Raw genomic sequence first — 18369 nt, forward strand, 5'->3', positions numbered from 1 at the left:
GGTTGTAGCCTGGAAAATAAATACCAAGATGAGTTTCCTGCTCCACATCCTGGTGACACTGGGTGGGTCACGGGGGAGCCCTGGGGTCCAGAGGGCAGAGCAGGATCAGACCCTGGCAGGGGTGAAAGCCCTGCATAGCTCAGACTTTGATGTGCTGCAAAAACCCACCTGCATTTTGAGGTACCTGTTCCCTCTGCCATTAACCAGCAGCCCCTGTTGCTTTCCACAGAATCAATCTTAAGGAGTGGGTACTTCTAATTAAAACCAGAGTTAAGTATCTAAAAACAGTTAATTCTATAAATAAGTTTGATGCTGTAGCAGCTGAACAGCTGAAAATGCTTCTGCTCTCTGCTGCCAAAGCTGTGACACAACACAGGATCACAGCGAGGTGCTGAATCCACCACAGAGAGCTATTCCCAGCAGGAAAGGACACACATAGGCAAATATTCCACTTGAAATCATTTACTGACACGTTCCATGTTTTTCTATCTTGCTCAGTATATTTTTACCCTTGTAATAAAGTACAAATGGTTTTATATTTTTCTGACATTAAAAAAATAGGCTAACGAGGCAAAAATTGCCAGTTTGAATCAAAAAATCCTGCTGTAAGAATTCAAAATTGCAAGAGACAAACATAAAACCCAACAAAGACTGGACAGAGTGTACCATGACACGACTTATCCATCACACCAAGTGGAGAGGAATCTCTTGTTCCCAGCTCTGCCTTTGGATCCTGTGACCTTGCTGAACTGTTGTGAAGTTGGTGTTCCACATACAACTCAAAAGGCACTCGAAAATCACAAGTTCCTGAGCTAACATGGGATGTATTCCCAAGGTAACAGCTAAAACAAGCCACAGAAAATGTTTAAAAACTGGTATTTCGTTTGTGTGAGTAGAGTCAGCACTCAGCAGAACTCCAGCTGAGAGCTGCTGATGAAAGGACTCAAGTGATGGTGAGGACACTGGAGTACTTCCTGTACATGGAAAAAATAATTCATTTATGAACATCCTTACTAATGAATTAACCTGCTAAAAGATAGAGAATTACTGGCTGCAGTGTTAGAACAAGACCAAGAATGAAATGTGTGTGTGTGAGCTGCAAAAAAGGCTTAAACCCATCAGGTGGGAAAGGCTGTGCAGTTAAATAACCAAAGTTGAGAGGCCACATTTACAGAGATTATTTGGCCCTAATGGAAAAGGACCAGGAAAAAAAGCAAAATATGGATCTGGTATTTACAGATCAGTTATTTAAAAACCCGACAAATAATACAACCAAAACCCACACTAACAAAACCCACACAACCTACAATGTGTGCTCAGAGTCCAACAGGCAATTTCCTAAGTTGTGATCCACACAAATTCGCTATTTCCAATTTGGCTCAGTTTTCACCCGGAAAAGCCCAAGTGTAACACTTCTCAAACACGGAATGGCCGCTGCCTGATGACGCAGAACAGAAATAAAACTTTAAAACATTAAAAAGGATGACTGGTTTTGGCCTACCTAATGTCTGATCTTTTCAGAGCTGCATAGGAGAGCACTAAGGCCAGGGCTGTTGCCACAGTGTAAGGCCTGCCTGTCCCAGCTTTGAGCAGCATCCAGGGTGGAGAGGGGCTGCCCCAGGCCCCAGGGAGGTCTCAGGCTTCCAGATGATCCAGCTGGGCCTCGCTGTCTGCCCTCTTCTCTGGGGATGTGTACAGGAAGTTGCAGCAGATGTAGAGGGGGAATGTCAGGAGCCTGCTGTCCAAATTCATCACGATCTGCTCCTGGAGCACGCACAGGACATTTGTGTGGTGAGGGGGGACCAGAAAGCACAACGCTGACACAACACTCGCTCTGCACATCTTAATGGCTATGGACTAAAATCAGAATATAAAAAATAAAGCAAAGACACTTCGCCTTCACCTCAAGTTTATAACACTGACAGATTCTCAGCCTGCCCACAGCTCCCACCCCAGAGCTCCCAGTCCTCTGCAGCACAGGGAACAGCCACAGGAAATGCTGGAGCAAATTTCCCCTCCAACATGCTGGGGAGAAAGGGACAGTTTTCAGATTTGGGAGATTTCACCAACCAGGCATTCCAAAACAGAAAGCAAATTTCAGTTTGTGGGTAGGAATTTTTTGGTTCTGCTCTAGGAACTGGTTTTTGGGGCAATAAAATTGAAACAAACCTTGTGAGGATGCAAAACAACTGAAACTTCAAAACTGAAACCTCACCCTCCAGTGAGGATGGCACTGACAAGGAAAGGTTTTCTGTGTTCTCACCACCTTTCTATCACTGCTGGCTGGGATTTGAGGAACTTGATCAACAAGTCCCACACATGCCTCACTAAATCCTGCTGTCAGCAATGGGTGGAAAAGGGCACTTGCTCTAAGAAAACTCCACTCCTCTCTGGGGCTTTCTTCAATTTATTTAATAGAGTAATAAATCCAACCCTTAAACAACATGCAGACATTCTTTTAACTCCTCAGTTTATGAGAGTCTTAACATTCTGAATTTGCCTCTAAATGAGGAGTCTGATGGCCAGATTATGCAGAGGGTGATGCCAGCAGTGCTGAAGAGCAGCTGAACAGGACACTGGCAGCAGACAGCAGCACCACAGGCACTCATTTCACTAATATGGGAACTAATTTCATATTATCAACACTCATGAAACCCACACTACCCTACTCCAGATCCACTTCACAAATTAGCTTAATTACCCACTACCTCTAACAGGAATGCCTGAGATTCCACATAAGCAACAACAACAGGAACAGCAACTCCCCTTCAAAAGCATTGGTGACTTCTCAGCATTTTTTCCATGCCTTGAACTCTGCCACTCAAGCCCACAGACACACCTGGTCCTTCTCCAAGGTCAGGATCTGATATCCTGTTGTCCTGCTGCAAATCATCTTCCCGCTGCAGTCGAACGAGGCCAGGCGCAACCTGGGGGCACAACAGCCAAACCAACTGCTTCAGCTTCCTGAATTTCAGCACAGGTAGCTTCCCCCGAGGAGACAGGGTAACATTTTTTAACAAAAGCCAGTGCCAGCAGGGCTGGCAGCATGGAGGGACCCCGAGCCCTCCGTGGGCTGGCACCTGAAGGCGATGCTGCGGCGTGGCTGCAGGCTGACGGAGCCACTGCACGGCTGGTTCAGCGTGTTGCGCTTGAAGATGATGTAGCGGTTGGTGTAGGTCACCAGCAGGTCCAGGCCGAAGTTAAAGCCAGTCCAGCGCCAGCAGTACTGCAGGACAGAGGGGACACACGGGGGACACAGAAGGGGACACATATGGGGGGGGACACAGCCTGAGGATGGGCTGTGACACGGAACGGGGGTGCCACACCATCTCCGAGGGTCAGTCCTGAGCTGCGCCGAGGGGTTCAGGGATCCCTGCCAGCACCTGTCTGGGACAGAGAACTCGGTGGGGACAACCGGACACTGCAGGAGACTGCGTGAGAACAGCTGAGTGTCAGCTGCCTCCCAGACAGGCAGGAACACACGCCACAGCAGTGGCTATCAAATACTCAGCCCCAGCCGTGCCCAAGGCACTCCTCGGGGTCAACAGCCTTGGGTTATGTGACTTCAATGGGAAAAATGAATGTTCTCTGCTCATTTCACAAGACCTGCTACCTAAAGACACAGAGGGGCCCTGGCTCTGAAAGTTCCACATTTATCTAGAGAACTTCCTTTTCCAGCTAAAAAGACACCAGTGATCAGAGCTCTTTGTGACTGCCTGGACTAACAGTTTTCCCAGTCTCGCAGCACAAGAGCACAATGAAACACCAGCTCCTTGCAGAGATACAGCTTCCATCCCTCTGCGGAGAAAAAAATTGTTATCTTTCTCCATGACATCTTTTGGATGCAGTTTGACAGTGAGGACCTAGATGATTTGGAAATGCCTGACTTGTCTCTGCAGCTTGCTATGTGCCACACTTACATCACCATCCTTGGCCAGTTTGCGACCGCACCTCATGCTGTTTCCTTCCAGTTCCTCCTTATTGATTTCTTGAGGCCTGAAAGAAAACCAAACCAGCATCTTTAAGGACACTTCAACAGCTTTTCCCTTAAGATGGGGAAGATGAATGGACTGGAGTAAACTTGTCTGACCACACAATCATGGAATACTCTGAGCTGGAAGGGACTCACAACTGACCCTTCTTTGAGCAGGGCCATGACTGGATGAGCTCCCAGAGCCTCTTCCATCCCAAACTGTCCCATAAACATCCACCTACACTACAAAACTGCAGCATAAACCTGGCTGTGACACCTCAGTTAGGCAGGACTTCTACAAAAGAACTTTTCCAGATAACAAAATAATAGCTACTGCAATGAAATGCATTCTCCCAGCCTTGTAAAAACCCAAGTGTTTTTTAAACACAGCAGGCTTGACTTCTTAGGCACAACCAGAGACAAGTGCTGGGGCACAGCTGCAGGGCTCTGCACAACAGCAGTGCTATGAAGCAGCAGCCACGAGACACCAAGAGAGGTTTCTCAAGGGGCTGATTACACAACATGGCTAAAAAAAAAACCATTTCCCCTCAGTGCTCAAGAAATTCCAGAGCCTCTCAGAACTCCTAAGATGGCAGAGCCCTTGGCTGTGTCATCCCACACCAAGATCAGCTCCTCTCACCCAGCACTTCCCCTGTGTCCAGCACGTAGAGCAGCCTTGCAGAGCCAGCACGAGTGAGATCAGCCCTGATTTTCCACAAGTGTGTTACTCACTTTGCTTCACGCACCATGACGGCATTAACACAACACCCACTGCCAGAAAGTGTCCAAATTATACCAGGCTGAGGGCTGGCAGTGAACTTTATTAACCCCAGTGACATCAATCCCCACAGGTTAAATTGCAAACCCACAAGACCCAGCAGTGCCCTCCAAGCCAGAAGAGATGCAGCCTCTGTTCTCCTCCTACTGCTCTCACTCCACAGCAACTCACAGCTAAATCTTTTATAAGCTCAGCCCAGGTCTTTTTTCTTGTTTCTGTAAAAGCCAGTCCTGGGAGGTGAAGTGTTCAAAGAACAGGTTATGCATACAAGCTCATCACACTTCAACAAATTCACCCAGGAACCTCCCGTGTGCTTTTCCACATCTTCCAGCTGGACTGGTTCTGTGGCTGACCTAAATGCAGGAATGGTGATAAAGGATTTATTTCTGTTTAATTAGTGACAAATTTCACAAACATTAGTCCATAATGCTCAGACTGACATTAACATTCCCCTCTCCATCCCTCGAGCAGCCTCAGACAATGCAGAACTTCAGCTTGAACCACTTCCACCAGCTGTGACACAGTGAACAGTGGAGTTATTCTGCTTCCTTCTCACACACTGCCAAAGAGACTGCTAAGAGCAGAAGTGATTCCAGTCCCAGACTTGAAAGATCTGTCTGGCTTCTGCCACAAAACACATGTTTAATTAAAAAAAAAAGTTATCTACTTTAGCACAAGTAAACCCTGAGCAGCTACAGTTCAAAGCCACAAACTCCACTGCTAACACTAAAAAATTCTCCAATTCTGAAGAGTAAATAAGATGTTTAACCCTTTTAAATGCAAACTCAAAGTAGAAGGGAACACTTTCTTCTCCTCTCTATAAAGTCACCATGACAAGCCACATCACACGTTTCCAAGCAGTGCCATTTCCATGCTGGTGGTGTTAGAAGAAGCAGGTGCAATTATGCCCTGCACCAGGTGGGATATGGAAATAGAGCCTTACTTCAGCTCAGAGGAGTCAGATTCCTGTCTTGCTCTGATTCCTAAGTCTGCCTCATTGCCCCTGAGGGAAAACGTGTTTGATACAGACACGGGTGTCAGTAGGTGTGAGAGGAAGAGCAGCAGAGCTGGATAAACGATGGGCTTATAAAACCTGAATTCTTTTCCTGCAGCTACACGTTGGTGAAATGGCCAAAACATTTGCACTAACACAAAGGAACAGCTGCATGTGTGCCCTTTTAAGGCTGAGATCTTTGGTTTTCACTGTCTTAAAAGAAATAATCAACTTACACTGCAAAAGAGAAAACTAGACAAGCAAGAAAAATGTGGAAAAATACTCTGCCCATTCCAAGAGCCATTGAAATCCTCAGCTGTAGCTGATTTTTGATATTGCTCTTTTCCAAGCTGGATGACCCCCATCATCCTCACTGCAGCTCTGTGGGAACTCCCTTTTCCAGAAGCATGTCTGGCTGACAATTCAAATGCACTGAACTACCAAAACACATCAAAATTAGCAAATACAGTGTCATATATCAGAATTCTGGTGACTCACTTCCCTATGAACCCTGTTTCCCCATGAGCCAGAAGGGGACCTTGCCTGCTCTCAGACACAGCCACAGCAGCATTGCAAAAGCCTTCCCAAGAGAGCAGCATCAGAAACAGGCCAGGGCCACCCGAAATTCATCTGCAGGAACCGAATGTGTCACAATTCTGCACCTTACCTCCACCACTTCCTAAAGGACTGCTACCTAAGAGAACAACTTTCTAAAGATCTTGGCTATTCTTCAGACCAGAGTTTGGGGCTTTTTTTGAAGCTCCTGTTACAAGCCAACATGTCCCTGTCCACATAGGACAAAGGAGCAAGTCAGCCTGCTGGGTTTGGGGAGGTAACAGGCATTCTGCAGCTGCCTGACTTGGCATTTTTTCTCCTCAAAGCACTCTAGGAGCCAGCAGAGAAGACAAAGGCAGATCAACTCCCCCAGATACATTTTGCCATAGTTTTGGTGTTAAATCCAGGTCCTGGCTCACTGCAGCACGGCCAAGAGTGAGCAGAAGGAAGAGAAACATTTTGATGGCCAAAGCATCCTTAAAAAGGAAGGCTCAGAAATCACCCTTTCACAGCCTCAACACAGATCTCCAGGTGAAGTACTAGTGAGAAGCATTAACCCACACAAAAGAAAACACAGAACTCGTGTCCCCCACCCAGCCTTTCGCTCTGGTCCCATCAGACCAGTTTTCCAGAGTTCTGCTGGTTGAGGGATGGTAGACCAGCCAGCCCAGGGGAACTGAGAGCTCCACAGAGATCAACAGTTCAAAAGCACGAAGTATGCTTCCCCCCTCCTTTTAATGTAAACTCCAAAATAATTCATGTCAGAAATTCTACGAGAGGAAGGTTTCTAATTTAAGAAAGAAATAAAGCCTGTAATATACCTACCCAATATCATTGTCTTGTTCTGCTCTGAGCATGGCAAACCACTGCTGTTTGTAAACAGAGGACAGCCATTCTAAAATAAAAAAAAATAAATAAATAAGCTTGGTGTTGTCTTTGGAGCTGGGAATGGGGATGGTCATATACATTCAAAATAGAGAAATAAAATGACATAGAAATAATAAAGTTACACTTATGAACTGGACAAGTGTATGCAACCCACCCCCTGTAACTCCCTGTGCTCTCCAGGTCCCAGCCCCAACCACAGGGGAAGGGATAAACATCCACAGCTAACAGGCAGTTACTCCAGACTATGTTCATCTCCTCAAACACCCACTGCTGCCACAAGTGATGCAACTCCACAAGTCTTCTCAGCACACAAAGCTCTGCTCAGCCAAGGAGCTTGTTAACAAGCTCTTGGGAGAAGGTGCTGTTTTCTCAATCCCCAGGGGAATTCTACATAAGTTAAAGAAGAAAACACAGTCAAGGGATAAAAGAAAACAGTGACTTAACACAAATATGGTAAAACAAACAGAAGTTGTAGCCTGCTAAGAATAAACATAAATCATGAAGAACACACGAAGATTTTATTTGCTGTGTTAATTTAATGTTGCAAGCAAGAGATAAAACAGAACAAAACTCAGTAGCTTGTCAGGCAGTTACATAAAAGGGATCCCAAAAGCATGGGGTGTAAGAAGTTCTTAGTCCAGATAACAAATGGGGCAAGGGGGCAAGGTCAGAAATGAGAACCACCTCTGGGAAATGGGCTGGGTGAGATTACAGGGAGCGCCAACGTGAGCAAAAACAATCCAGAAGCTGCTGAATGTGACAGAAGGGAGGAGAGGCCAGATCATGGATGGAAAACTTAAAACCAGCCTTTGTCCCAGTGACTCTAGAGTGAAAGTACAGACTGTGATAGGAGCAAACCGGGCATCAACCAAAGTACAACAGAAAATAAAAAATGAATTAAGGAAACCTACACAGGCAAGGAACAGAGAATGGATGTGCTAGAGGGAAGGAAAAAAGTGTCACGAGGGAGAGCATCTTCTATTTGTCTATTGCATGTATCTATTTCCTACCTCACATTTCAGCTTCAGTTCATCTGCTGATTTATGAAGAGGGAAACCACAGCTGAGGAAATGTTCACAAGCCACCAAGTAAAACAGAACAACAAACACTGTGCTCACACAGACACATTATGCATTCCTGTCTCTTGCACAAAGATCAGACTGCTGTGAACTCCTAACACAGAATTTCAGTTCTCCCCTCCAGGACCTACACACATAGAGTATAAAAAGAAATAAATAAACAATCACAGTACTGCTTTCAACTACTCAGTGTGATTTGCTTCTTTACCTCCTTGTGAACAATTTCATCTGGAATAACCCTCCAGCAGAACACAAACCACCTAGCAGTGGCCCGGTCTGCAGCCTCTCAGGTACAAAGCATCCCCCCAAATAGAGAATGCTGGCAGGCAACAGCCTGTTCCAAAGTGCAGCCCAGGATTTATCTCAACCTCCTTGTAAAGGAAGAGCCAAAGTTCTGATCTTAACACAGCTCGTGGCTGCACCCTGGCATGAACAGATTGCAGGGGCAGGCAAGTACCAAACTCTGGCAGCGCTTCCCAACACGCAGATCCTCCTGCACGCAGCACGTGCCCTGTGTCCCCTCTCCCTGCACAACAGTGCCACCCACCCAGCTGCCTGTGTCCCCTCTCCCTGTCACCACAGTGCCACCCACCCAGCTGCCTCTGTCCCCTCTCCCTGTCACCACAGTGCCCTGTGTCCTCTCTCCCTGCACCACAGTGCCACCCAGCTGCCTGTGTCCCCTCTTCCTGTCACCACAGTGCCACCCAGCTACCTGTGTCCCCTCTGTCACCACAGTGCCACCTAGCTCCCTGTTTCCCCCTTCCCTGCCCTGTGTCCCCTCTCCCTGTCACCACAGTGCCACCCACCCAGCTGCCTCTGTCCCCTCTCCTTGTCACCACAGTGCCCTGTGTCCCCTCTCCCTGTAACCTCAGTGCCACCCAGCTGCCTGTGTCCCCTCTTCCTGTCACCACAGTGCCACCCAGCTGCCTGTGTCCCCTCTCCCTGTCACCACTGTGCCACCCAGCCAGCTCAGTGCTCGTCGTGGCTCAGGGACACCTGTGAGCTGTGCACAAATTCCACACTCTTTTTCAATGAGCACAAGGCAATCAGCCTCAAAGATGAAATAACCTCAGAACAATTCTTCCTCTGACAGGTGAAGGCCTCAGGGTTTGAGAACAGACGCAACATTTACCCACGAAAGAGCACTTTGAAAAGGCTGCAAGTGGTAACAGCAGACAGGAGGAGAAGGAAATCCAGTGTAGCTCCAGAAAACTTCTGGTTTGCATCTTACTGACATGCTGACAAAGCCACTTCACAGGGATACAAATCCACTGTTCTCCTGTGTCACCAGTAAGGATTTAAATAGTCATTCATCCAAAGTTATTTTTATAATGGCCTTTGCACTTTGTACCAGTGTCACTCTGAAGTGAGATGGATTATATTTAATTTATACATCAATTAAGCATGTAAAATATCACGTATCAAAGCTCACACCTGTTCTTTTGGAATTTTTATGCATATAAAATGCTATCAGAGAGCAGCAGCAGGATGAGAAGGGGCTCTTCATTTTCCAGTAATACTGGGATGTAATTTCTAATAATATGAAATGGCATTTCCCTCTCTGGGCTTCAAAAAGCACCAGGCCCTAGAAAGAAAATGTATTTGATATAAGTCAAAATGCAGACAAATGAACAAGTGGGGAACACCTGAATATCCTTTCTGCTCCAAATCATCCTAAATCTCTTTTAGTAAATAATGTCTGTTTTGGAAGAGGGAAGAAGAGTTCACAGCATCTTGTGCTTTTAATTTTAGCGTTTTATTCCAAATCCTACTGAAACCTATTCAGCTCTTTCAAGAAACGAATGGCTAGAAAAGACTTGAGTCCCAGCAAGTTTTACTCTCACAGAAGGAAGAGGATTTTCTGCTTATCTGAACCCCTGAGACCATTTAAACATTGATAAAGTAATATATATCTATTGTAGAGCATTTTGACAACTTGACTGATGAACAGAATGCTCATCACATGGTGATGACACCTACATGGGTGCCTTTGCAGACTTCTGTGCCTGTAATTTTCATACTCAAGCTTCTGCTGAATCTTTAACCACAAACCAGATGCTGGAGATAAACATGTGAGCAGCAAGACAAGTAAACACACTGAGACCTTCCCAATTACTCAGGGGCAGGACAGGCTGGGGAAGGCACACAGAACATGCTCAGTCGAGAAGAACCATGGAGTGATTTGGGCTGGGAAAGTCCTCGAAGGTCACAGAGTCCAACAGCTCCCCCAGCACTGCCAAGGCCACCACTAACCCACGTCCCCAAGTGCCACATCCACACAGCTGCTAAATCCCCCCACAGATGAGGACTCCACCCCTGCCCTGGGGTAGCTGTGCCAGAGCTGGACAACCCTTTCCATGACAGAATGAATTTTCCCAATATCCAACCTGAACCTCCCCTGAGACCATTTCTTTTTGTCCTGTCCCTGTTCCCTGGAGCAGAGCCTGACCTCCCTGGCTGCTCCCTTCTGTCAGGAGCAGTTGAGAGTGAGAAGGTTCCTCCTGAGCCTCCTTTTCTGCAGCTCCCTCAGCTGCTCCTCATCAGACTCATGCTCCAGGCCCTTTCCCAGCTGTGCCCCTCCTGGGACGTGCCCAGCCCCTCCCTGTCTCTCTTGGGGTGAAGAAACTGAAGCCAGGAATGGAGGCAAGGGCTCAGCTGCGCCCAGCACTGCCCTGAGTGCTCCTCAGTGACTCACCTGAGGGCAGCAGGGCATCCCTCTCCACGATCCTGGCTGAGGCCAGGTCACTGATGATGTACTGCAGCCTCAGGTGTGCGAACACGGGCACGAACGCACTGCCCTGCGCCGACTCCAAGAAGGCAACGTCACCCCCAAACTCTGCAACACAGCACCCACGTCACGATTTGCCTCCCTAAATCTTTTCCAGACCCTGTTTACACTGCAGTTTTTACTTATTGTTTAGAGAAAGTTATTATGGGCGTTTAATGGCTTTGATTTTATTATGGTTATTTAATGGCTTTTGCTGTTAAAATTAAGAAATTATTCGTGTTCAAACCCCAAACCAAGGGCTGCCAGCTCTTCCTACCTCTCCTGCGCTCAGCAAACCAGGCATCAGCTTCAGTCAACACCTGCTTGAAAGACCCATTCCAAGAAGGCACGAGCTGAAGGAACATCCACTGGGCAACACAAATAAATTCTAGTGAGTCAGTGGAAGTCTCAGGTAAGAAATCTGCATGTTAATAAGAGACATTTCCACAGTGCACTAATTTCTGTGAAAGTTCTGCTACTCCATTAAATACTTCCAGTCAACCCCACAAAGGTTCCACTGCACTGAGCCCCAGGCAAGTACCTTTTTGAGAGCAGTGTACACATCCATTTCCACCTGCAGCACAAACAGGTTGGAGGAGCTGATCAGCTGCTTCATGAGGTTTATGCTGGAAAAAAATAAATTGTAATAGGTCAGTGAGACAGAAAAGAGAAAAAGAAGAAGGGGAGGTAGGGAACAAGCAACCAGCAATAGCCCAGAAAGTGATCTGCAGAGAGCTCCAGTCTTGGGCAGGGACTGTCCTTCATCCTTGCAAGGGATGTGCAACCCCAGTACCTGAGTTCCTTGAAGAGTCCAACACTCTGGTGAGTCATCAGATTGTTCAAGAGCCACTCAAGGCACCTGCATGGAAAGCAAAGAATTAGGACCTCTGCTTGTTTCTTCTCTGTGTCAACATTCCTGCCAACAGCTGCTCCCTCAGTAAATTTGCAGACCGCACTAAGCTGGGTGGGATTTGGGATCTGCTGGAGGGCAGAAGGGTTCTGCAGAGGGATCTGGACAGATTCAATCAATTCAGATTAGGTACTTGATTTTTTTTTTTCCCTGTTTGGGTGGTCACGCATTGGAATAGATTGGCCAGGAAGGTGGTGAAATCACCAGCCCTGGAAGTGTGAATCTGCCTCTGGATTATGTGGTTTAGTGGTTTCAGTGGTAGTGCTGGGTGGATGGTTGGACTGGATAATCTTACAGGTCTCTTCCAACCTTGATGTTCTAAGATTCTATTCTAAAAAAATATTAAAACAATTAACCTGGTCATTATGTAAGTACTGTGTGTAAATTCACTGTTAATTGGCAATGTCCAAAGCAGCTTGGAGACTGTAACTCTTACTTTTTCTTCACAGAGTCCAGCCCATATGTCCCCGCAGAATTATAATAACCACACACAGTTTGGGCAGTGATGGTTTCCTTCATTGTTTCACCACATTGCTGGATTAAGCCATCCTGCAGGGAGGAAAAAACAAACAAACTTTCTGAGTGTTCACTTCCCAATGGGAAATGTCAGACACTGTGCTGTTCACACAGATTTTCATGCTTGAGCCATCCCCAAAATCCTGCAGACTGCAGTGACTGGTGCTACTCTGTTCAAACCATTTAAACCACCACTCCTCAGAAACACAGATGTTCCTTAAGAATATTTCCCATGAAAGAAAAGGGTACTAAATGCCTTCAGGGTAGATCAAGTGAGCTCCAAAACCTATTTAATCTACTTTTAGATATCACTCACAAATCACTTAATCTCACACCTCAATTTTACAGCATTTTTCAATAAACCCACTGCTTTGTGTTTGGCTTTTCTCCCAGTTCGCCTGAGAAGCTGATTCATTCCTCTGGGTGAAAAAGGCCACGTGGGCGAGGATACCCCGAACTGCCATGTTTCTCTCCAGGTAAAGACAGATCAGTGGCGTTTCTGACTCACCAGCTGCAGCATGCAGGCTGCTGCCAGCAGGGCCACCACGCGGCTGGGGTTGATCAGCACATCGTCTCTGTAGAGCGAGCCAAAAGCCACCTGCAGGGCTGCAGAGAGAACAGCAGTCAGAGAGAGACACTGCACGGAACTGGGGCACTGAGGAGTCCTTAAACACAGCCAGACACCACACAGAGATCAGAGCACTCAGGAGTCCTTAAACACAACCAAACCTCCCCACTGCACACCTTCTCTGTGGTCTCAGTGCTGGCTCTTCATCTAGAGCAACTGACCAGACTGAAAACACAACACGGGACAGTAACCAATCCATTACTGAGCTCCCATGATTTAAACAAACTCTTCAGCATCCCTGAGAGCTGAAAAACTGCACAAAGAGGCTGAACCTCATGAGCCTTCTCTGAACATCACCAGGTTTAACTTAACCTCTCCCTTCAGGGTTCTGTTAAAATAAAAAGCTCCCACTTACCTTCTACATCAATATTTTGGTCAGGAATCTCCAGCTCTATGACATTCATGCTGGATTCTTTCCAAGAGCCACTGAACATACTGGAAAAGTAGCCTGACTGTATGAAGGAAGAGAGAAAAAGAACTCAACTAAGAAATGTCATCCCACTTAAAACTGCCAAAAGCAGCACATGGAACCAAACAGGGTTAATATTTACCTTTATGCAGAACAAAATATATTAAGGGAACTTTCACAAGCTAAAACATTCTGACAGACTCAAGGGGCTGACTGTAGCTGCTGTTTCTCACTCAAAATGCCTACAGGAAAGTTTGGGCTACATGTGTAACCAGAGTAAGTAGAGTTTGAAAAGGCCAGAAAAGCTACACAAGCTCTTTTCCCACAAACCACATCACCAGTGGGGACAGAATTAGTCCAAGAACTAAGTCCTTAAGGTTACTGGCAAACAACAAATCCTGCAGGCATTAGGGAATGCCACTTAGGGGTGAAAAAAAAAAAAAAAAGGCATGCAAGACATACAAATTACTGTACAAGGCTGTAGCCTCATACAAAGGACACAGACACACACACCATTTACGGCAATATACCTTTTATTAATAAGTGAAAAGCATATAAACTAGAATTTGAGGTTTCCATCCAAAGGAAGGGAAAGATAATGCTCTACTAGGGTTCCTGATTTTCCTTCCCAGCAGCAGATGTGCCCATTATGAGATGCTATCAATGAAGTTTACCTGAGAGATCAAAAAAATAAAGTCTATTTGTACAGCACCGCATTCCCTGACCTCTTCCCTCAGCATTTCAGCTCAGGGCAGCAAACAACACAAAACCCAATTTTGATTTCATTTGATCAGGTCAGTATTTCTGTACCCTCAGCATATCCCTAACTCTGAAACCCTCAACATGCTCCTATCCAACCCAGGACCTCACTCATCTTTGTCCTCCTCACGAGGCTGCCTCAGCTTTGCCACAGACATCAACTCCCCAGTTTCACGAGGATTTATCATTTCCGTAACAGCATCATGAGAAAGAAATGCCTCATTTCTCAGAGCTGCTCTGACCAGGCAGAGCAGCACCTGACTGTCCTTCATGGAGCTTGAGGCAGTGCCTGGAGAGAGGAGGGGAGTAGAACAGCCAGGCCGAGTCTGCTTGGGGGCACAGAGGAGCAGTCACAGTGGCATTAAGAGACATTTACATGGAGTTATTCCTCGCCTCCAACACCACTTTATCTACAGTAACACAACTGCAATGCAGGAGTGTGCCCTGGAACAGAACCTGCCCCAGGAGAATGGTCAACTCCCCCCAAAGCTCATGTCCCAAAACTACAGCTCCTACAAGGCCTCTACATCAAACCCCTCTAAACAGCTGCACCCACAGAAAGGATTTCACACCCAGTTTCAGTCACCAACCTGTGCTAAGGCCTCAGGAGCAGCTTCACCAACTTGAGATCCAGCAACCACAGAGACACAGTGACAGGAAACACCAGCAGCCTGCGGCCACAGCAGTGCTGTGCCCACTCTGCACAAGCCAGGCTGCCCATCCCCCTCCCTGGGGTGCAGAGTGGCACTGGGAGCTGTGTCTGCCAGCTCTGCTCCTGACATACACCTTACAGTCCCTCAGTGCCAGCTCTGCACCTGTCACACACCCCACAGCCCCTCAGTGTTACTGCTCCTGCCACAGACCCCACAGCCCTGCAGTGTCACTGCTCCTGTCACACACCCCACAGCCCTGCAGTGTCACTGCTCCTGTCACACAGCCCAGGCCCCTCAGTGTCACTGCTCCTGTCACATACCCCACAGCCCTGCAGTGTCACTGCTCCTGTCACACACCCCAGGCCCTGCAGTGTCACTGCTCCTGTCACACACCCCAGGCTCCTCAGTGTCACTGCTCCTGTCACACACCCCACAGCCCTGCAGTGTCACTGCTCCTGTCACATACCCCAGGCCCCTCAGTGTCACTGCTCCTGTCACACACCCCACAGCCCTGCAGTGTCACTGCTCCTGTCACACACCCCAGGCCCCTCAGTGTCACTGCTCCTGTCACACACTCCACAGCCCCTCAGTGTCACTGCTCCTGTCAAACACCCCAGGCCCCTCAGTGTCACTGCTCCTGTCACACACCCCACAGCCCCTCAGTGTCACTGCTCCTGTCACACACCCCACAGCCCTGCAGTGTCACTGCTCCTGTCACACACCCCACAGCCCTGCAGTGTCACTGCTCCTGTCACACACCCCACAGCCCTGCAGTGTTACTGCTCCTGTCACACACCCCAGGCCCCTCAGTGTCACTGCTCCTGTCACACACCCCACAGCCCTGCAGTGTCACTGCTCCTGTCACACACCCCAGGCCCTGCAGTGTCACTGCTCCTGTCACACACCCCACAGCCCTGCAGTGTCACTGCTCCTGTCACACACCCCACAGCCCTGCAGTGTCACTGCTCCTGTCAAACACCCCAGGCCCCTCAGTGTCACTGCTCCTGTCACACACCCCACAGCCCTGCAGTGTCACTGCTCCTGTCACACACCCCACAGCCCTGCAGTGTCCCTGCTCCTGTCACACACCCCAGGCCCCGCAGTGTCACTGCTCCTGTCACACACCCCAGGCTCCTCAGTGTCACTGCTCCTGTCACACACCCCACAGCCCTGCAGTGTCACTGCTCCTGTCACACACCCCACAGCCCTGCAGTGTCCCTGCTCCTGTCACACACCCCAGGCCCCTCAGTGTCACTGCTCCTGTCACACACCCCAGGCCCCTCAGTGTCACTGCTCCTGTCACACAGCCCACAGCCCTGCAGTGTCACTGCTCCTGTCACACACCCCACAGCCCTGCAGTGTCACTGCTCCGGCTCTACCTCACACAAAGGACTCTCCTGCCTTCAGTTTGTGCTTGTTAAAATTTTCTCACACTCCAAAAAGAAAAGGCTTTTTCCTAGAAGAAAGCAATGGAACACTTCCCTTGTTGGGACCACGCAAGTAGCTGCTGAAGCTGCTCTGGTATTCGGGCACTGACACTGCAACAGACACAAAAAAATCCAGAAGTGGCTCCTCCTGCCACTTGTTGCACCAGAGAAACTGCAGCCATGCGTGGAACACCTGCCAGTGTCACAGCCCTGCTCTGGTTCCCAGTGCAGCTGACACACAGCTGCCCTCCTGTCCAGGTACAGCACCTGAGGGCTTCACACCAACCCCTGCCAAGGCCAGAACCCCTGAAAGACATGGGCACAAGTGAATTTGGTGTTTCAGGGCTCCTCCCTGCTTCTGCCACAGCACAGACAGCGAAGCCACCAGCACCTCTGCACTCCCACAACACAGACACAAAGGACTCCACCTCAACACAAGCTCAACAGAAAATGTTTGTGGAAACAGCATCATTTTCTGACCATGCACTAGGGTTTATTCCTTTTCAGAGTTCCTGAGAAAACATTCCTCCTGCAGCAGCAGGGAAGCAGCAAGGAATCCTTTTGTGAGGGCTGGTAACAATCACCCAACACCTGCAGAGACCCAGCAGCAGCAATTTCCCTGCAGGTCCCCGCACACAAGTCCAGGGTACAGTAAAACTGAGCTGGGGCACCACAAATCCCTTCTGGAATCCCTCCTTTGCCCTGCAAGAACATTCACATCACAGGAGTCTCTCAGCCAGTTGTCCAGCAAACAAGAAAATGTTCTCAGGACATCAAAGACAACTGTCAGGACTGTTTTCACAGAGGATGCACCAAGATTAAGAATAAAACAAATTTAACAAAATAATTAATCAGCAAGAGAGAGAAGCAAAGATATTTTTCAAACATGAAGCTACAGCTCTGCTTCCCAACAGGAACTCCTGTTGCTAACAGGAGCTGGTTAACCGTTAACGTCTAGAAAGAGTTGAAGTCCTGAATATAAAGTGGAAAAAAAAAAAAAAAGATCTCCAGTCATACTTCAGAGTTCTCAGACATCCTTTTATTAAAAACACAGTTCCTACTGGGAGTTAGAAAGGAGCCACTTACCTGACACAAATAAATCTTGTGCAAGTTCCACTCCTCTCCCAGAGCACAAATTTTGATATCACTGTTCTCCCCATTCAGAAACAGTGTCTGATAAATATATTTCGACGTGCTTTTCAATTTTTTCCTAGTAAGAACAAAACAACAGACCACAAACAGTGAGACACGCTCCTTGAGATTCTCCTCTTACAGCAGCAGCAGTCGGTCTCAAGCGCTCGGGGGGGGGGGGGTTCGTCCTGCCCAGCCCGGCCCAGCCGCCGTGCCCCCCGTGCCGGCACCGCTTCCCCGTGCCCGCCGCTGCCGCCGGGGCCTTTCCCGAGCGGCCTGGAGCCACCCGGGGAGCCCCATGAGGTCTCACCCCGACACCTCTGCCCGGCAGCCCCGGCTCCTTCCTGCACGATGGGCTCCGAGGGGAGGCCGGGCTGGGCCCCGGGGTGTCCCCTCGGAGCTGCGCCCCAGCCGGGCCCTACATCGCCCCGGCCCGGCCCTGCATCGCCCCGGCCCGGCTCCGGCCCTGCAGCTTCCCCAGCAGCCGTCCCTCAGCCGCTCTCAGACCTGCGGCCCCGGAGGTGCAGGAGCCGCTCCTCCCGCTCGGCCTCGCCGTCGCTGTCGCTGTCGCCCGTTCCCTCGGCCCCGCTGCGCTTCCTCTTGCCGCCCTTGCCCGCGGCCGCCGCCTCGCCCCGCGGCAGCCCGGCCTTCCGCCGCAGCACGCGGCTGCCCAGCGAGCCCATGGCCGCTCCGCCGCCTCATGGGGCCGGAGCGGAGCGGGGCCGGAGCGGCAGCGGCGCCTCAGCCCCGGCCGGCGGCAGCCGCGGCCCCCGCAGCTCCGCGCCTGCGCGGGCGGGCCCGGCCCGGCCCGGGGTGACGCGGGCGGGCGTTTTTCCTGCGCCGCGAGGGTGCGAGCGAGATAGGCTCGTAATGGTCTTAGTTAATGGTCTAAATTGAATTCT

General features: G+C 49.0%; 1 protein-coding gene across 2 annotated transcripts; it reads right to left on the minus strand.

Annotated features, from left to right (window-relative positions):
* Positions 1–446: 446 nt before the first annotated feature.
* GMCL1 (germ cell-less 1, spermatogenesis associated) lies at positions 447–18176 on the minus strand. 2 transcript variants are annotated; one of them, XM_054000520.1, is made up of 14 exons: positions 17975–18176; positions 17423–17546; positions 13444–13540; positions 12969–13066; positions 12381–12493; positions 11828–11893; positions 11576–11660; positions 11312–11402; positions 10963–11103; positions 7126–7195; positions 3921–3996; positions 3081–3226; positions 2840–2927; positions 447–1764 (listed from the first exon to the last, which is right to left on the minus strand). In XM_054000520.1, exons 1-14 carry the CDS (start codon positions 18148–18150, stop codon positions 1636–1638), a joined length of 1500 nt encoding a protein of 499 aa, XP_053856495.1. In that variant the 5' UTR covers positions 18151–18176; the 3' UTR covers positions 447–1635. The 2 variants fall into 2 exon arrangements, with proteins under 2 accessions (XP_053856495.1, XP_053856496.1); XM_054000521.1 differs by lacking the exon at positions 10963–11103.
* Positions 18177–18369: the final 193 nt, after the last annotated feature.

This window comes from Vidua macroura, chromosome 28 (genome assembly GCF_024509145.1).
Source record: "Vidua macroura isolate BioBank_ID:100142 chromosome 28, ASM2450914v1, whole genome shotgun sequence".
In the NCBI taxonomy this organism is placed as follows: Eukaryota; Metazoa; Chordata; class Aves; order Passeriformes; family Viduidae; genus Vidua; species Vidua macroura.

Coding starts and splice junctions, on each gene's coding strand:
- GMCL1 (XM_054000520.1), bottom strand. CDS start 18,150: ATGGGCTCGCTGGGCAGCCGCGTGCTGCGGCGGAAGGCCGGGCTGCCG. Junction 12,494..12,968: donor CAGCCTGCATGCTGCAGCTG/GTGAGTCAGAAA, acceptor TCCTCCCTGCAG/GATGGCTTAATCCAGCAATG. Junction 11,104..11,311: donor GTTTGCTGAGCGCAGGAGAG/GTAGGAAGAGCT, acceptor GCTGTGTTGCAG/AGTTTGGGGGTGACGTTGCC.